Source organism: Erythranthe guttata, chromosome 14 (assembly GCF_056151865.1).
Source record: "Erythranthe guttata isolate IM_541 chromosome 14, IM_541, whole genome shotgun sequence".
In the NCBI taxonomy this organism is placed as follows: domain Eukaryota; kingdom Viridiplantae; phylum Streptophyta; class Magnoliopsida; order Lamiales; family Phrymaceae; genus Erythranthe; species Erythranthe guttata.
Window position 1 is genome coordinate 9,291,894 of NC_142546.1, and position 17,988 is coordinate 9,309,881.

General features: G+C 29.5%; 2 protein-coding genes across 2 annotated transcripts; one reads left to right on the top strand and one right to left on the bottom strand.

Annotated features, from left to right (window-relative positions):
• Positions 1-3,923: 3,923 nt before the first annotated feature.
• LOC105954529 (uncharacterized) lies at positions 3,924-7,870 on the top strand. The gene is made up of 14 exons (XM_088813529.1): positions 3,924-4,103; positions 5,173-5,284; positions 5,394-5,506; positions 5,584-5,706; positions 5,803-5,993; positions 6,104-6,179; positions 6,295-6,381; positions 6,488-6,568; positions 6,660-6,692; positions 6,806-6,859; positions 6,959-7,000; positions 7,203-7,281; positions 7,366-7,436; positions 7,509-7,870. The coding sequence occupies exons 1-14, from the start codon at positions 3,939-3,941 to the stop codon at positions 7,596-7,598; spliced, it is 1,317 nt and encodes a 438-aa protein (XP_088669655.1). The 5' UTR covers positions 3,924-3,938; the 3' UTR covers positions 7,599-7,870.
• Positions 7,871-7,888: 18 nt separating this feature from the next.
• Positions 7,889-13,447, bottom strand: LOC105954650 (serine/threonine-protein kinase STY46). The gene is made up of 16 exons (XM_012978321.2): positions 12,681-13,447; positions 12,129-12,243; positions 11,611-11,666; positions 11,383-11,502; positions 10,990-11,044; positions 10,639-10,749; positions 10,466-10,516; positions 10,175-10,350; positions 9,983-10,090; positions 9,786-9,859; positions 9,509-9,684; positions 9,012-9,107; positions 8,749-8,829; positions 8,604-8,657; positions 8,334-8,468; positions 7,889-8,226 (listed from the first exon to the last, which is right to left on the bottom strand). Exons 1-16 carry the CDS (start codon positions 12,884-12,886, stop codon positions 8,152-8,154), a joined length of 1,689 nt encoding a protein of 562 aa, XP_012833775.1. The 5' UTR covers positions 12,887-13,447; the 3' UTR covers positions 7,889-8,151.
• Positions 13,448-17,988: the final 4,541 nt, after the last annotated feature.

Here is a 17,988-nt window from a genome sequence, read left to right on the forward strand (position 1 = left end):
TGTGGATTCTATCCTTGTAGACGTGACATTTCTTTTATCCTACTTTTTAAATACAAAAATTACCCTAGGGGAGGTAGTTGTAATATTAAAAAGTTGTGAAAGTGTTATTTAAGAAGAATAAATTAAGATTCCGTGTAAAGTCTCCCTTATGGTAATTTTTGTCGCGTGTGCAAGGTAGAATCAACATTTTTCGGGGAATATTTCAGGTAATAATTTTTTTTTTGTGAAAAGTCATACTGTAAGGGGGTTGATGTAAGACGAAAACAAACATCAGGGAAATTTTGGTAATTACGAATATGTGGGTAGTGCTTTTCTTAAATTAGCCTAAGTTCAGGGGGTTTTCGTAATTTATCCACGTTAATATACAACTTAAATTGATTTACACGTATGATCATATGTTAGAAACTAACATAAAGGCTGATGCTAATCAAAATAGATCAAATTTCAAGTAAACAAAAGTTATTACAAAATGCTTATTAAATAATAAATGGAAAAATAAAAATAATTGATTTTTTGTTTAAATCAGTCGAATGTATTGTGATTTCAAAAAAAATAGAGATATAGAATCGATATTAGATTCTTATAAACATTATAAAATAAATAATTTTATTTTATAAATATTTTTAAAATGTAAATTAAAAAAAAAATATATCTTATTATATATGATGGGGAAATAGAAAACTTAAGTATATTTCACTAATTTACATACATAACTTGTAAGTTAGACAAAAAAAATCAATGTATTCCAATATAAAAATATAGTGAGACATATACGGTGTTAAAATATTTTATAATCAATTATTTACGCTATAATACCCTACATTAATATTTTTATTTTCCTATGATTTAAAATTTTAATTTTAGAAATTAGTCAGAATTTTGTAGCTAAACATTTTTTTTACGTGATAGTATGTCTATATCTTTATCCACACTATAATGGATTGTAGTAAATCTCGTATAATTTCAATATGGTACCAATATCCTACCAAATGAAATGATAACCACTAATTTGATATTTGTTAGATAATTTTTTATTGGTGTACTATGATACTTGAAATTTGATAACTTTTTCCATCCATAGCAACAATATTGCATCAAACTTTCTCGATTTGGAAAGACTCAATGACTCACACATAATTATGCAATTACTTCTTATATAATTGTATTCATTCATATAATATATAAATATCTTATTGAGTTTGTAACTAAAAATGGATCGTAGAACTACTGATTTGCCGATTGATATTGTATTTGTTAATGTAAACTATTAAAAGTAACAACACTTCGAGTGGGGTTATTAAATGGGCTATCAAACCCTTTAACCACAATTTTCATACTTAAAAAATAGTAATTTTAAATCCAATAGAGTTATAAACTAAGGAATGTATTTTGATGGAATTTAAAAATACTTTATGCGGAATAAAATATCAAACATGAGTTATGAATTTAACCACCTCAGTGTCCATTTAGATTATGACATGTGCCAGTTAGATATATAAATCAATTTAATTATTATTAATTAACAACCATTTAATACCTATGGTTAGAGCATATTAAATATCACATAAATATTTGCAAAATCATTTTGATACTTTTGAGTTGGAGTTGCTCTAGATATGTACTTAATTATATATATCAAAGTTATAGAGAAATACTTATTAGTAGAATATGGTATATATTTTAAACAAAACAATTGATATTCTTAATGTTTGGTATTAAATAAAGTGAATAAACGAATTTAATACTGAAGATTTAGAATAGTATTGTCATATTTTGAAATATATAAAATAAATTTTTTTTATCAATTGATTAAATTTAACTTATGTTCCTTAATTTATTAGTATAATCATGAGAAAGTTTATATTACAATTAATATATAATTTAAAAAATTAAATAAATTATAAAAATTATTGTCACTGGATCCGGTGAAGAAAAAAGAAAAGTTAAAACAATAACATGAAATTCATGTAGTATAATTTTCAATATGGTAAATAATTGGATAATATTATTATATTACTACACAATGTTAGGAAAAAAAATAGTGTCATTTTCCGTAATATTGTAAATTCGAACATGTATCTTTCTTTTATACATACTAGCATTTTTCCCGGTGCGATGCACCGGGATATTATCTAAATAGTAAAAAAAACAATTTAATACATAATAAGAAAATATAGTACACTAATATAGTAAAGTTTAATAATGTAGTATTATTCATATTTTATATAACATTAGTTTTTTTAAATCTTACATATTAAGATTTATAATCCAAATAAATAGACTAAGATTTAAAAAATCGAATTTCTAGCTTTATCTCTTAAGATTTGAGATATATTGATGAAAAATAGGAGATTAATAATTGTTGAAAATTATAGTTAAAAAATTAGTAGAGAAAAAATATTAAAAATAAATAATTACATAAGTACCAATAAGGTAGGATTCGGGTTAGTTTTAATTTTGATAATTGTTAAAAATTATAGTTAGAAATTAGTAGAGAAAAAATATTAAAAATAAATAATTACAGAAATACCATTAGGGTTTTTTAGGGTTGCCCAGCGTTTCTTTCTTTTATATATAAGATAATATTAATATATATTTTAAATTAGTTAAAAAAATATATTCTCTGGTTATGTTCATGTAAAATGTATAATATATTAATATCAAATGATTTATTCTTCATATTTTTTTAATATAAATCCAAATTTATTAATTAAAATACAAAATTTCAGTAACATCACCAATCATGCAATAATAATAAGAGAAGCCTTTAAATTGAATTTAACTAAATTTAAATAAAATTAATTACTATTAAAATTATATTCAAAAATATATCTATTTTATAGTTTCCAAGAAAGTTGATATATTTAGAGATTTTATAAATGGTAGGATATAAATATATTAATAAAATAATAAAATATATTTAATTACCATTAATTTTGAAAATGATGATATGTTTTTTGATGATTTATTTGCACCAATCAATTTGCCACATGTGATGAAATTAAATACATGTCATCAATTAAAATTGACAAATGTCAATTAATTAGGTGTGGAATTCAATTTTTATATATTATATAGATTTTTAAGGGTGATGAAAGAGAATCAATGGCCCATAATTCGTAGTACATAAAATTGAGACAAAGACACTTCAACAGTAGCTATATATTAATATATGTTTCTCAATGCGTTAAATAATGAAATTATATTGTGGAATCTAATCATTATTAGTAGTTTAATTAGCAAACAAATATATAGTAACTTGCTAATTTATAGAATGTGTTTTATTAATGACAAGATTATTGTCAAATAATGCTGACTAGCTAGTATTCATCATTCATTAAGTGCTTCCTATGAACATTTGTCAAAATTTTCAAAGAATATACACTTAATCGAGACATGTACATTGGATATATCTATACATATAGTCAATTATTAATTAAAAAAAATGGCAAATAATTTGGGAGAAAAGAGTATTAATCTAAATATATGCATTACCTATATATATATATATATATATATATATATATATATATATATATATATATATATATATATATATATATATATATATATATATATATAATTTGCTCTCACCTACCATCACAATTAATCAATTGAAATTTATTTGGTATCAAACACATCATAAATATGTCAACCAAGGTGATCAGTATATATTAACTAATAATTAGTATAATTTCAAAGACTTTGTTTTCCTAAGAAAATGAATGCTAACCCTCTCAATTAATTAATTAAGTGTATAGTAGACGTGAGAAAAAGTACATATGTTGATATTATTAATTAATTTCTGCCTGTGAATGCTATTATCCATAAATCTAACAGAGAGAGATCGAGAGAGAGAGAGAGAGAGAGAGAGAGAGAGAGAGAGAGAGAGAGAGAGAGAGAGAGAGAGAGAGAGAGAGAGAGAGAGAGAGAGAGAGATGGAAAACTGGAATAATTTGATGCACCTGTTTGTGACGGTATTTCTATCGTATTTCGCGTCGTTGTTGGTAAATCCGACGATTGCTGATGTGACAATGGAGTGTGTTTGCCCCGGAAAAGACGAGTGCTCCCTCGCCATTTATCTCACCGGCTTTCAGCAGGCGGTACGTCTACTGTTTGTCTCTGTGTGTGTAAATCTGCACGTACGAGGCGGTGCATGCATTATATATTGAGTTTCATATACTAACTGGTTTGAGTTTAATTTGTTTTTGTTCTTATAAGTTTTGTTTAATTAGACCACCTTGAATATATATTATCGAAATCTAGCTACCTTCATCGATCAAGCTACCTTCATCGATCTTTTTCTCATGTAATTTTCTTTACTATATATAATCTTAAAATTCCTATTTCATAAATTACTCAATATATATATATATGAACAATCATATGTGTTTACAATGCAATTCAAGCTTGCAAGGAGAATCGAACTCCATTATTTGCAAACTATATATTAGGTTAAACAATTATATGCTCAAGTATTTAAAAATAATAACTAAAGCTTTACTTAAGAGCTTAATTAGAAGGTATTATTAAACATCTCATAAGATGTTTGTTGAAGAGCTTATAAGTTATAATATATATAAGATTAAGAAGATGTTTAGCCACCAATTAGATAAAAGTCAATGGGAATATATGTGTGTTGAATTTAATTTCGGATCAGCTTATGTTATTATAATTATCATTATATTTAGCTTTCAACTTCAATGATCTTAGGAAATTAATTATAAAATAAAAAATAGGAGGGATCTAATTAAATTATAAATTTGGTTTAGTTATGCTTACCATGTCCTATTAATAAACAATTATTCTTTCTACCTAAATATTTTGTACAAGTACACACGCCTCCATTAAAACCCCATTTTCTAATCAATGAATCAAATTAATTTGTACACTCAAATGAGACAATTTCATTTATTTATTCCTGAAATATCAACTTTTACAAGTAATTAATAATCAAATTTTAGTTAGTACTTAAAAAAAAAAAAAAAAAAAGTGGATAAATCCGTGAAATTAAAACCAAAATGTAATTGTAAAAGAGCCCAGCCCATATATTTATGGACCTAAGCCCAGACTATAAGGCCCAACTTGATCTAATTATTTGAAGAGCTAAAATTGGCGCCAACTCAACCGTTTTTTGAGTTTCTTAAAACGTTTGTCTGAAAATCATGGCAGGTTGGAGGGTTAGGAGCTGTGGTTATAATGCCACTGATTGGTAATTTATCGGATTCGTATGGTCGAAAAGTTTTGCTCACAATCCCCCTGACATTGTCAATCATTCCATTTGGTATATACGTTTTCAATTTGTTATGTATTTTACTTCACAGTTTAGAAAACAACAAAATGGAATTTCAATTCAAAATATATAAATAAATAAGACTATGGAAATTATGCAGCAATATTGGCGTTGAAGAGGACGACACAATCCTTTTACGTGTACTATGTTTTGAAGACTTTGACTTCAATGGTTAGCGAAGGCGGTGTCATGTGCCTATCCCTCAGTTATCTGGTAATTCGATCAACACTTATTTTTCTCCATTTTATAATGATTTTTCAATAATTCATGATTTTTTATTGTTTGCTTAGGCTGACAATGTATCTGAGGGAAAACGAGTTTCTGCGTTTGGACTGTTGGCCGGTGTAGTATCTGTGGCCACTGTTTGTGGCACAATAGCTGCTCGTTTACTTCCCACTCCGCAAATTTTTCAGGTCTTTTTTTTTTTTTTTTTTTCTCGCAACACTTCGTCTATACATATATACTTTTTTTTTTATTATTTTTGTAATAATTTTGATTTATATTTTTAGGTGGCAGCAGTTGCATCTATAGTTGCAACAGTATACATGAGAGCCTTTCTTGAGGACACAATTCGACACGTTGATGCTTTAGAGCAGCCGATCCTTAAACCAGATATTGGAACCACTGAACAATTGGACAAAACAAATGTCATTAAGAAAATTCCATTACCCAAAGATATAATTCGATTTCTTAAGAGCAGGTAACTGAAATTTCAACGAATCTAATTTTAATTAGTTATTTATATTCCATGATGGAACATATTATGTTTTACTAGTCATTTATAAAATCTACGATTTTTTTTTATTGCAGCGTTACTGTGTCACTAGCATCGTTTGTTGCTTTTTTCAATAGTCTTGCCGAGGCAGGAGTTCAGTCTTTCTTAATGGTATATACTTTCTCTCTCTTTTCTAAGGCGGCTTTAATTTGTCGGAAATACATATATAGGAGTCTAATTTGATCTGTCTGATGTTTGGCATTTCAATAAAAAATAAAAAATGCAGTATTACTTAAAGGCGCGATTTCACTACCAGAAGGACCAATTTGCAGATATATGGCTCATTACCTACATTGGAGCAACCGTATCAAACGTATGCCATAACAACACATTTTCTAATTTTCATCGTTTTTCTTTTGTCACATGTATCGTTTATTTGTTTTCAATTTAATTAATGGAAGTGTTATGAAAATGTGTAGATGGTCCTAATGCCTACATTGGGTCCTCTTCTTGGGGAGGAGACATTGCTTTGTATTGGACTCGTTGCTGGATTCTTGAATGTATGCATCTCTAAAATATTTAAAATCGTCTTCTATGTATATAGCGATGAATTCATTAAACTAACTAATTTTTTTGTTGTTGTTAATGTAGATGCTACTTTACAGCATAGCCTGGACATCTTGGGTGAATCTCTTTAGCCCTTCTCATACAATTATATTTCGCAAAGTGTGTCAGAATTTATTTAATAGTAAAATGTAATTTGCTGTCAATTTTTTTTTTCTTCGTATATTCTGCAGGTGCCTTATGCCTCTGCATCGTTGGCTATCTTTCTTTCACTAGCAAGTCCCAGTGTGAGTTCCACATAATAGTATAATATATTGACTGATCGCGTCCTTACCCCGACCTTAACATTGCTATAGTTATTGACATAAAATTTTCATTGCATATAGATAAGATGCATTATTTCAAAACAAGCCGGCCCCTACGAACAGGTACTCATCATCTGTCATCTCTCTCTCTCTCTCTCTCTCTCTCTCTCTCTCTCTCTCTCTCTCTCTCTCTCTCTCTCTCTCTCTCTCTCTCTCTCTCTCTCTCTCTCTCTCTCTCTCTCTCTCTCTCTCTCTCTCTCTCTCTCTCTCTCTCTCTCTCTCTCTCTCTCTCTCTCTCTCTCTGATGTTTGTTGAGATGTGATAGGGGATTGCTCAAGGATGCATAATGGGAGTATCGTCGTTTGCTAATGTCATCTCTCCATTGATTTATAGTCCTCTCTCAGGTGGGGTGCCCTAAAGCTATTTTTCATTTTAAATATCAACTATATATATTTCAATCTCAAATTTAAAATAATATATTGTTGCAGCTTTATTTTTGTCGGAGGCAGCTCCGTTTAACTTCCCAGGATTCAGTATTCTGTGCGTTGGTCTCGCTTGGGTAAGTTAGACGTATACATTCATAGATATATCAATATAATTGAGAATACTAATACAATGTTGTTAAGTGCAGCTTGCGGGTTTCGTTCTGAGTGCAATGATCAAAATAGTTCCCCTTTTGTCTAGACGCAGACCCAGCGACCACATCTCCACGTTGGCCTAATTCCATGTTAATAATAACTTGTACATACATAATACAGAATATATATGGTCTTTATGTTTTTTTTTTTCTTTTAAAAATTCCTAAGGAGGAAGCATTCAGGCGTTTTATCAATGCTTCTGACCTTCTGGAGAGAAGTGAGATACCTGAAAGTTGTAAATTATGATTCCACTTCTACTTATTGATTGTAAAAAAAAAAAAAAACATGTAATATATGATGCATTTCTTACCAACTCCATTGTTCTATAAGATTTTTTCCGGTTTCAATCGCAAAATGTAACGCACAATTTAAGTATCAGAAGGCAAAAAAAAAAACATTTTATAAACGTTACACTGTTCAGAGAAAGACTGTTTACAAGAAACATTTGACAAAGAAAAGGAGAAAAACAGATGAAGAAATGTTGGAAAAGTAGGCAAAATCTAAAAGTAGACATTAACTCAAATAAAATACAGGAGACAGGTAATGTACAATGCAAACAGCAAAAGGGGGATAAACGAAACAAAATTGGAGCGGAATAAATATGCATGTCGATTTATCGAACAAGTTTTTCTGTCCTTAGTGATGTCCACGTCTCAAGGCAGAAAAAAATCCCCCAGATTTCTCCTTTCTTCCTTCTCCATCATCTCCAACCTTTTAGGAGAGACAAGTTTAATGTAAGCCAAATTACGTCTATGTCTCCCTAAGTCTCAAGTGTAAGAATGAATAAGAAAGAGCAATCTAATTATGAAACCATATACCTCCTTGGATATTTTCTGTAAGATTTCTGTAACTTGAGAAAAGTCGGGTCTCAAAGATGGATCTTTCTGCCAGCATTTCTCAAGCAGATCAGAAAGCTTTGGATGCGTGTTTTTTGGAATAGTTGGCCGGAGACCCTAAAAAATAGTAGACAATGGAAGTGGCTTTAGCACATAAATTCGGAAAATTTGCCCAAATAACTTTCGACAATTGCAAATGAAATAACCAACTACAAAAACGTAGATGATTTTTTTTTTCTTTTCTTTTTTTACCTTTTGGACCACTCCAACAGCTGCTTGTAAAGGGGTCAAGTAGTCGTATGGAAGCTGGCGATCAAGAAATGAAAATGATTTATGGGATATCGAATAATCAGAAGAGTGGCGATTGTAAAATTTTGAGAGATAAAAAAGATAATACCTTTCCCGTCAGTAATTCCCATAAAACCACCCCAAAACTAAAAATGTCAGCCTTGTGATCATAGGGTTTATGCTCTATAACCTTCAAATTAGAGAACAAATACGTGAGTTATTATGTGCTCTTTATCTCACATTGTGCGAACTGCAACAAGCAAGCAAGCATAAGAATGTTCAAGTTGGTTGTGTGGAAGACAGATTACAAGAATGATATAAGTGATTAGTGAATTAGTTAACACTCTTCTAAAAAAGGAAAAAAGAATATACCTCGGGCGCCATCCATCTATATGTTCCAGTTTCGGCTGTCATCACACCTGTTTGTGCTTTCACTCTGGCCACTCCGAAATCACCTACCTTAACAACCTGAATATAAAGTTTTTTTTTTAACCAAATGTGCCGAACTTCTCAAAGCTAAATCGAGAATCCATAGAAGGCATATGTACAAGTGGAGCTGTTATAGCTGTTAAGTTTCGTAGAAGATGGAATATCTAATTGTGCGCAAACTTAGATTACGTGAGGTTCCAGCCTAACAACATCATCTAATTGTTCCTATCAGTGTTAAAATGGTTCTGTCATCACGTCTAGACACAAGAATAATATGCAGTTAGAATTTAGATTGATTTTTCTTCTAAAAAATAAAGTTTCATTTTTACATAGTTAAATCTGCAATGTGAAAATTTGGAAATCCGATAAGTCATGGTCAACAAACTAACAACATTAATTTTAACATGATAATTGACGTACTTGAAGAGGATTAGGCTTACCTCATTTTCATCCATCAAAAGATTTGCAGCCTTCAAGTCTCGGTGAATTATATTATTCTGGTGCAAATAGTTCATTCCCTTTGATATATCAATTGCTACTTTAAGTAAACCCGGAAGCTTAAAACTACCCTTTTGCTTGTGTAAATAGTCGTAAACACTCCCTCCAGACATGAATTCTGCAATTACAGAAACATGCAGAAACCGAGGATTGTTCAAATGTCAAAAGTCAAAACCGTGTCTAATTTTTTTTTTTTTTAAATAAGTTGTATAAGCAAACCTGTCACTATGCACAAGTTTGGAGGTTTGGTGCATGCTCCAATGAATTGGATGACATTTTTGTGCCTGATTTTTCTACATGTAACAAATAAACCCAAGAAGGAAGAAAACAATGCGTTAAATTCAAAATAATACCAACCAAGTATGAACTTGGGTTTACAAAAAAAATCATGGAAAAGCAAATTAATGAAGACGAACCTCATTATATATACTTCTTGGGCAAACTCCTTCTGAAGTTCAGTATTCAAGCGCTCCGTCTTGAGAATTTTAATTGCTACGTCCTGACTACAGTAAGTACCTTTGTACCTAGGTATAAAATAAGTTTGTTAAGTAAAACGAACACTCATCTACAAGAATTAAGCTCCAGAAATAACATCAAGTGATACTCACAAATCACCATATGATCCCGATGCTACTTTGGACTCAAATTTCAAAGATTGAGGATCAATTTCCCAAACATCAGTACCATCATTGGGTATTGCCAAATGATCAAATTCACACTTAATCTCTATTTTCTCTTTTTCACTCAGACGAGGCATGGAATGTTGACTTGGCCATGATTTTTTCTGCACGAGACAAAAATATCATTCATAATTGTTGCTTTAGTGAAAACTGACAGTTGGAAAATCACAGGCATCTCACAATTGAAGAATGGAAAGAAAAAACATCATAAAATAGTACCTCAGCCTTCAAAACTTGTCGTTCAAGTTCAGTCCGAAGTTGGTCAACCTCCTGGAAAATTTTAAAATTTGAGATATTTCTAAAATTCAGTGCATTCCAACAGAACCGTTTCTATAGACAAAAATAATGAATAATTCTACCACAGAGCAACCACAGAAATGAAGAGAAAATACCTCATGTGGCCAACCATCAACAACAAAGACATCAAGGGAATAGCCATCCACAGTGGAAAAGGCGTGTGCTTCTTGGATGTTCAGTCCAACTTCCGATAATAAAGAAGTCAGCTGCAAGTTTCACCGTTGTATAGTTCAGTCAGGGGCTACAACATGTTCCTTTATGGTATATTTAATGATTCCATGCAGTTCATTAATGCACATGCAAACACGCTACAAAAACTTAAGTTAGCATGCAACGAATATTTTCATTAATGGATGAAGAGAAGTATAAGCATTTTTTTGTGCTAGCTAATAACCATTTAATGATCATGACAGACTGATGCATTACAATTAAGCAACACGAGTTACCTGGCTGAGGAGCTTTGGCTTGTCAATTGTTGAGAAAGTAATCTCATGCATTGGCCTGCAATATCGATTAATTAGAGAAGACATTAGGTACGATAGTTATAAAATAAATAGTTCAATATATATGACTGAATATTTTTATGAAACGGTACAACTGTTTCAGGCAAATTACTGACAAGTTAAGAATATTAAGCAACTATCAACCACAAGATTTGCAATTTGTTAGAGATTGACTTCTATATAGTGTAAGTTACATATCAAAACGAAAAGGATAGAAATATTACTAGACCAAACACGAGTATACTGTTACGCCAAAGAGCACAAGTGACAGAATGTATGAACGTAGTAGTCTAGACTTTATCTTACAGCAGTGAATAAGATCTCAATGAAGTCTACCTTGGAAACCTGACACCATCATTTAAATCAATGTCCCCGTCTTCTGCTTCAGACTTGATTGCATTAAGTGCAAGGGCTTCAAGATTAGGAGAAGAACCAAATGCAGGTGGTGGATGGGTGCTGAAAAGAAAATGGTTGTAAAGATTAATGAACTGCCAATAAAGATAAATCAAAACATAATAATGCAATAAATAAAACAATATTCATTAAAAATAATTTTATCAATACCTTCCTCTTCTTGGAGAATACGAATGAACTGAATCTCCATCTGAGATAGGTACAACCTGAACAAACACGTAACTACATCAATTATCTAACATAAGACAACCTCAACCAAGAATGAAGTATAATTTTCACGCATAGGCACAAGTTTGTTGATTCTATTTCCATTTAACTCCATCTCCGGTCATCATATTACCAATATAAGATCCCTCAATATGCATAGCTGAAGACAATACACAAACATTTAATTTTACGATAACTAAAAACTTGGATACAAGCGATATGAATTACTTTGTACTTGAGGTACATGTTATCAATTCAAGATCACAAGTAAAACGCTAAACAATTGATGCATAGAAGGCGTAAATCTCAACGACTAAATAAAAAACCATGCATCGGAATAGAACTTTATGTTAAAAAAGGGACGACTAAACATCAACATCTCACACAAATTTTAAGGAGAAAAGGCACAGACTATCAAATGAAACAGTCCATTTGGCCATACTAAATAACAAGTTAATTACCTGCACAAGCCTGACATCCAATGCCGGCCTATTAGCCGGATCGCACGCCAGATGAAGTAGTCTCTTGTGCTTCAGAACATCTTCTGCCCTCTCCAAGTTCACATCCATCGCATACCTAGATTTTATAAAACCTCAAATTGTTGAGCATAATGTTATTACAAACTGTGAGTTTGTTACTGAAATAAGAAGAATCATAGACATGCAACACATCTATAAACGAGACACCATTGATTTTATGATCTACCCCAATACTCCATTGTGATGTGATTAGATCCATACATGTACATTTACATTGTAATAGCCAAAACAATTAAGGAACGAATAAACATTTTAAAGAAAAAAACAAAAGAAATTAGTAAAAAGGGCATCCAAATCAATCCATTAATCCACAGGATAGGAAATAGAAACCCTATGTTAATTATAAAAAAAAAAAAAAGTAATCAGAGGTTAAAACGGTAGCAAAAACTTTTCCTTTTTCCTTTTTTTATTTTTATTTTGGGGGTTTGGTTAACATAAGATATCAGCATTTATGGGGAAGGTAAAAAAGGTGACCTGGAAGGAAGGCGATTGAAATGCGCCCAAAGCTGATCGTCGAAATCCGCCTCCCGAGCTTCGGCGTGGTCGGCTTCCTTGAGCCGCCGCAAAACCTCATTGTAAACCTCGACTTTCTTCCGCTGCCGCAGGCTCTTCGTCGCCGCCGCCGCCGACGGCGAATCCACTCGTCTACTTCCACAGCTCTCGTTATCTTCCATCGCCATTGAAATTGACGCAGAATTTCCAAAAAAAAATAAAACAATCAGGAGGCGTTTGGGTTGTTCCCAAATTGGACGCAGCGGCTTATTCAGTTTACGTGGAGTGAAACTTTTTCAACTTCAGCGGGCGCGGATTTATACGAAGTAGATGCAGATTTAAGAAGAGTCTGAAACGAAATATTTTATTCTTCATAGTATTACCAATTCCAGAAAATGATACTGGTGGTAGATATACATATATATTTTTATATATATATATACGGATTTCATTGAGGAGCCATGGGGGGTTTATTCCTTCGTATCCTCTTTTCTTTCGCCTCACTCCTCTCTTTCTCTCTCTCTCTCTCTCTCTCTAAAAGTGTTTCTCTCTCTTCACGAAAAAAATAAATAAAAATAATACAGAGTGTTGACCCGTATCCCTAATCAGTGTAATTCTAATTGGCCCCCTTTTTTTATTAATCTTCCATTTTAATTGTTTTTCACCGTCGAGATTCGGTAAATCGGAATTGGGGAAATTGTTTGATTAATGGGGAATTGCGAAATGGGAAAAAGTTTAACAGTAATTATGATTTTTAGTGATTGTTAAACGGATATAATACAATATGAGATGACTGGTGTCCACGTGGAAAACACTCTATCGTGGCAGTGTCTTATCCATTGCATGTGATTCATTTTTTTTGCTTTTATGGCTCTGACTATAAATATGCCACACCCGATTCTGGCGTTTCCCCCGATTTTACCCTACCAAACTATAGTAAGTATATATTTTCAAAATTTTAAATATATTTAAGTCCTAAAATATAGTTTTTGAAGAGGATCATACGGTGCATATATATATGCATGCTAGTATCATTTAGGATAGTATGTAGGAATTGAAAATAAAGAGACATATTTAATTTGTTGGGACATATATATATATATGTATGTATATAGGAAATGAATAAAATAGTGGGCAGGAGTAGTTGGCTGGCTGCAGCGCATGCGGCGCCTTGACGTAGAGAATAGTCCCAGGAATATTCCGTTGTGGCCTTGTATATATTTTAATATATATATATATATACTTTCTGGCCGCGCGCAGTTTACCATAGAGTATGTACTGCTACTACACATCGTTTTATATGGGCCATTTTTTTTTTACAATATTTCGGGATTTTTTTTTGAAAATTGGGGTGATTTTATAAATACAGTAAAGCGTCACTTAAAATGACGTTATTTAAGAACCGCTGGATTGTGTTTGGATCAATGGCCATCTCTTCAATTCTGTCTCCTTAATCTGACGGTCCGAGATTGATCTGGACGATCGGACGGCCCTTAAAAGACGTCATTCAAAACGACGCCCTTTGACATGCCAACAGCATCATTCACATGTACCCCTTTTAACAGCCGTTGGATTGTGTTTATATCAACGGCTGGATTTGAGCTGAGATTTTTTAAATTTTACTTAATTCATTTTATTGTTAAATTCTAATACTTAGTTGAATTTTAGTTTTAAATTAATTATATGTTGTATTTTAAAAAAAAATTCTTCATTTATTTATGCAATTTATTTTATAATTCACTATAAAATAATACAAAGTTAATTAATTATAACCTAACAAAAATTATTATTATTAATAATAATAATAATAATAATAATAATAATAATAATAATAATAATAATAATAATAATAATAATAATAATAATAATAATAATAATAATAATAATAATAATAATAATAATAATAATAATAATAATAATAATAATAATAATAATAATAATAATAATAATAATAATAATAATAATAATAATAATAATAATAATAATAATAATAATAATAATAATAATAATAATAATAATAATAATAATAATAATAATAATAATAATAATAATAATAATAATAATAATAATAATAATAATAATAATAATAATAATAATAATAATAATAATAATAATAATAATAATAATAATAATAATAATAATAATAATAATAATAATAATAATAATAATAATAATAATAATAATAATAATAATAATAATAATAATAATAATAATAATAATAATAATAATAATAATAATAATAATAATAATAATAATAATAATAATAATAATAATAATAATAATAATAATAATAATAATAATAATAATAATAATAATAATAATAATAATAATAATAATAATAATAATAATAATAATAATAATAATAATAATAATAATAATAATAATAATAATAATAATAATAATAATAATAATAATAATAATAATAATAATAATAATAATAATAATAATAATAATAATAATAATAATAATAATAATAATAATAATAATAATAATAATAATAATAATAATAATAATAATAATAATAATAATAATAATAATAATAATAATAATAATAATAATAATAATAATAATAATAATAATAATAATAATAATAATAATAATAATAATAATAATAATAATAATAATAATAATAATAATAATAATAATAATAATAATAATAATAATAATAATAATAAGAAGAAGAAGAAGAAGAAGAAGAAGAAGAAGAACAACAACAACAACAACAACAACAACAATAATAATAATAACAATAAGCTAATATAATTGACAAAATATTTCTTTATTTATAATTTATGCAAAAAAACTTTTTATTTCACAAAAAAGTAATATAATTGATAAAAGAGTTCTTTATTTCTTAATTTTTGTTAGGTTATAATTAATTAACTTTGTATTATTTTATAGTGAATTATAAAATAAATTGCATAAATAAATGAAGAATTTTTTTTTTAAATACAACATATAATCAATTTAAAACTAAAATTCAACTAAGTATTAGAATTTAACAATAAAATGAATTAAGTAAAATTTAAAAAATCTCAGCTCAAATCCAGCCGTTGATATAAATACAATCCAACGGCTGTTAAAAGGGGTACATGTGAATGATGCTGTAATCCAGTGTGGCATGTCAAAGGGCGTCGTTTTGAATGACGCCTTTTAAGGGCCGTCTGATCGTCCAGATCAATCTCGGACCGTCAGATTAAGGAGACAGAAATGAAGAGATGGCCATTGATCCAGACACAATCCAACGGTTCTTAAAGAGCGTCGTTTTAAATGACGCTTTATTGTATTTATGAATCACCCCAGTTTTCAAAAAAAAATCCCAAAATATTGTAAAATAAAAAATGGCCCCGTTTTATATATCACTGGTATGGTATAAATATAATATAATATATTCATACTGCTCAAACTCCATCATTCGACTATTTTATTTTATTATATTATATATGCCTTCATTTACTTTTTCGGTGTTAAATTCATCAAAAATTAAAGTTTACTGTTGAAAAATTCACAAGAATTTGAGTTAGACCAACTCATGATCAATTGTTGGTAGGAGTAGTATTATTATATTATAATCCGACTTATTAGCTAGCGATTAATTTTGACGATATCATAAAATTAGTACTACTAGTATTAATTTAAAAGTAGATCTAAATTAGCATATACTTATATATGACATAGGATATCCTTTGCTAGTAATTTTGATGCTACAGGAAAAATAAAAAAAATATTGATTGTAGGTCGCAGCACGAAATCATGTATGTTTTATTACCAGTTGATGATAGTAATTATTTAATTCATTAAATACAGTCAATATATATATATATATATATATATATATATATATATATATATATATGGATTATTTTGTAGAACCCCTCATTTCCAAATTATATAGAACTAACTAGTAAGTGGATTACACTCTAGTGGTAATCCCCTAATTTCGAAAATATTTTGACATACCCCCTGGGCCCACCCTGAAGTACCTATAATACCCTTTTAAAATTAGTTTTAAACCCTAGCCACTCACATTTCGGTCTCTCTTATTCTCTCAGAATTCAAAATTCCGCCTCCACAAACCTCCCACCAGCGAAATTGCTTCCCGGAGCCATAACTCTCTCTCCGGTGGTCGGAATTCGATGGTTTAGTTACCGTTGGATTCCTCTCGTCGAGCTCTTTCTTTTGGTGGTGATTTCATTCAGTTTGGAGTGCAGATCGATCTGTTTCTGCAATTTTTTTTCATTCGACGACGGTGGTCTTGCCGGAGGTGTATTTTGTGTTCCACCAGTCGTAATTTGACGGGCTACCCACCGTTGGATTCCTCTCGTCGAGATCTATATTTTTATGGTAATTTCGTTGTTTTTATGTTTTCAGATTTGTTTCTATATTTTTTTGCATTTGTGGGCGCGCAAAAATGAGGGTGGTTATTAGCGGCGCCTAGGGTTTTGGTAGGAGGCGAGGGGGTGAGGAGTCACTGTCTGTTTGATTTAAAATATGTAGCATTTTCCAGCAATAACCTCTCTCTCTATTTCTCGATCTCTTAGTGTTTGTTGATTTTTGAGTGTTTTGATGTTTCTTCAATTTTTGTTGATTTGCACTAAAGTAATTTTTTTTTTGTTTTTTATTTTGTAATTGCAGCTTAATGAAAGTCATTGATCCTCTCCTTGAAGGTGTCAAACATTTGGTTGAAGTTGCATGTGAAGCAGTGTTCAACAAACTGTATATACATTACTATACATATAGTAACATGTAGTTACATATGCATATATGTGTGTATTTTCGATTTTGTATTTTTATTGGTTCTGAGGTGATTTATAATAAAAATATTAAAATTTGTAAATTTTTGTTGGGGTTTATGAATTTCTTTTGTATAAACCAGTATTCGTGTGTATATACAATTGATCGACTAAAAATATGGGGAAAAAAAGAACATAACTACGAATTACTATAGGTACTATAGTTATATGTAGTTAATTTCGGTACAGTAAACATACTATTTTGAAAATTAAAAAAATAAAAAAAAAAATTATTTTTTTTAAATAAAAAAATAAATATATATAAATTTAACAAACAGGTTTATTATTATTTATTAAAAAAAATATAATAATAATAAATAAATCAGCGAAAATGATAAATGCAGTACCAGAAATGTTGAATGCAGTTTGGCCGAAAATTGCATGTAAGGGTAGGATAGTACTTTCGTTTCTCCAGGGGAGTATGTCAAATGATAATTTGGGCTTGGGTTTATCCCTAGTTTATTTGATGGCTATGGGTATGTAAAATAACCCCATAT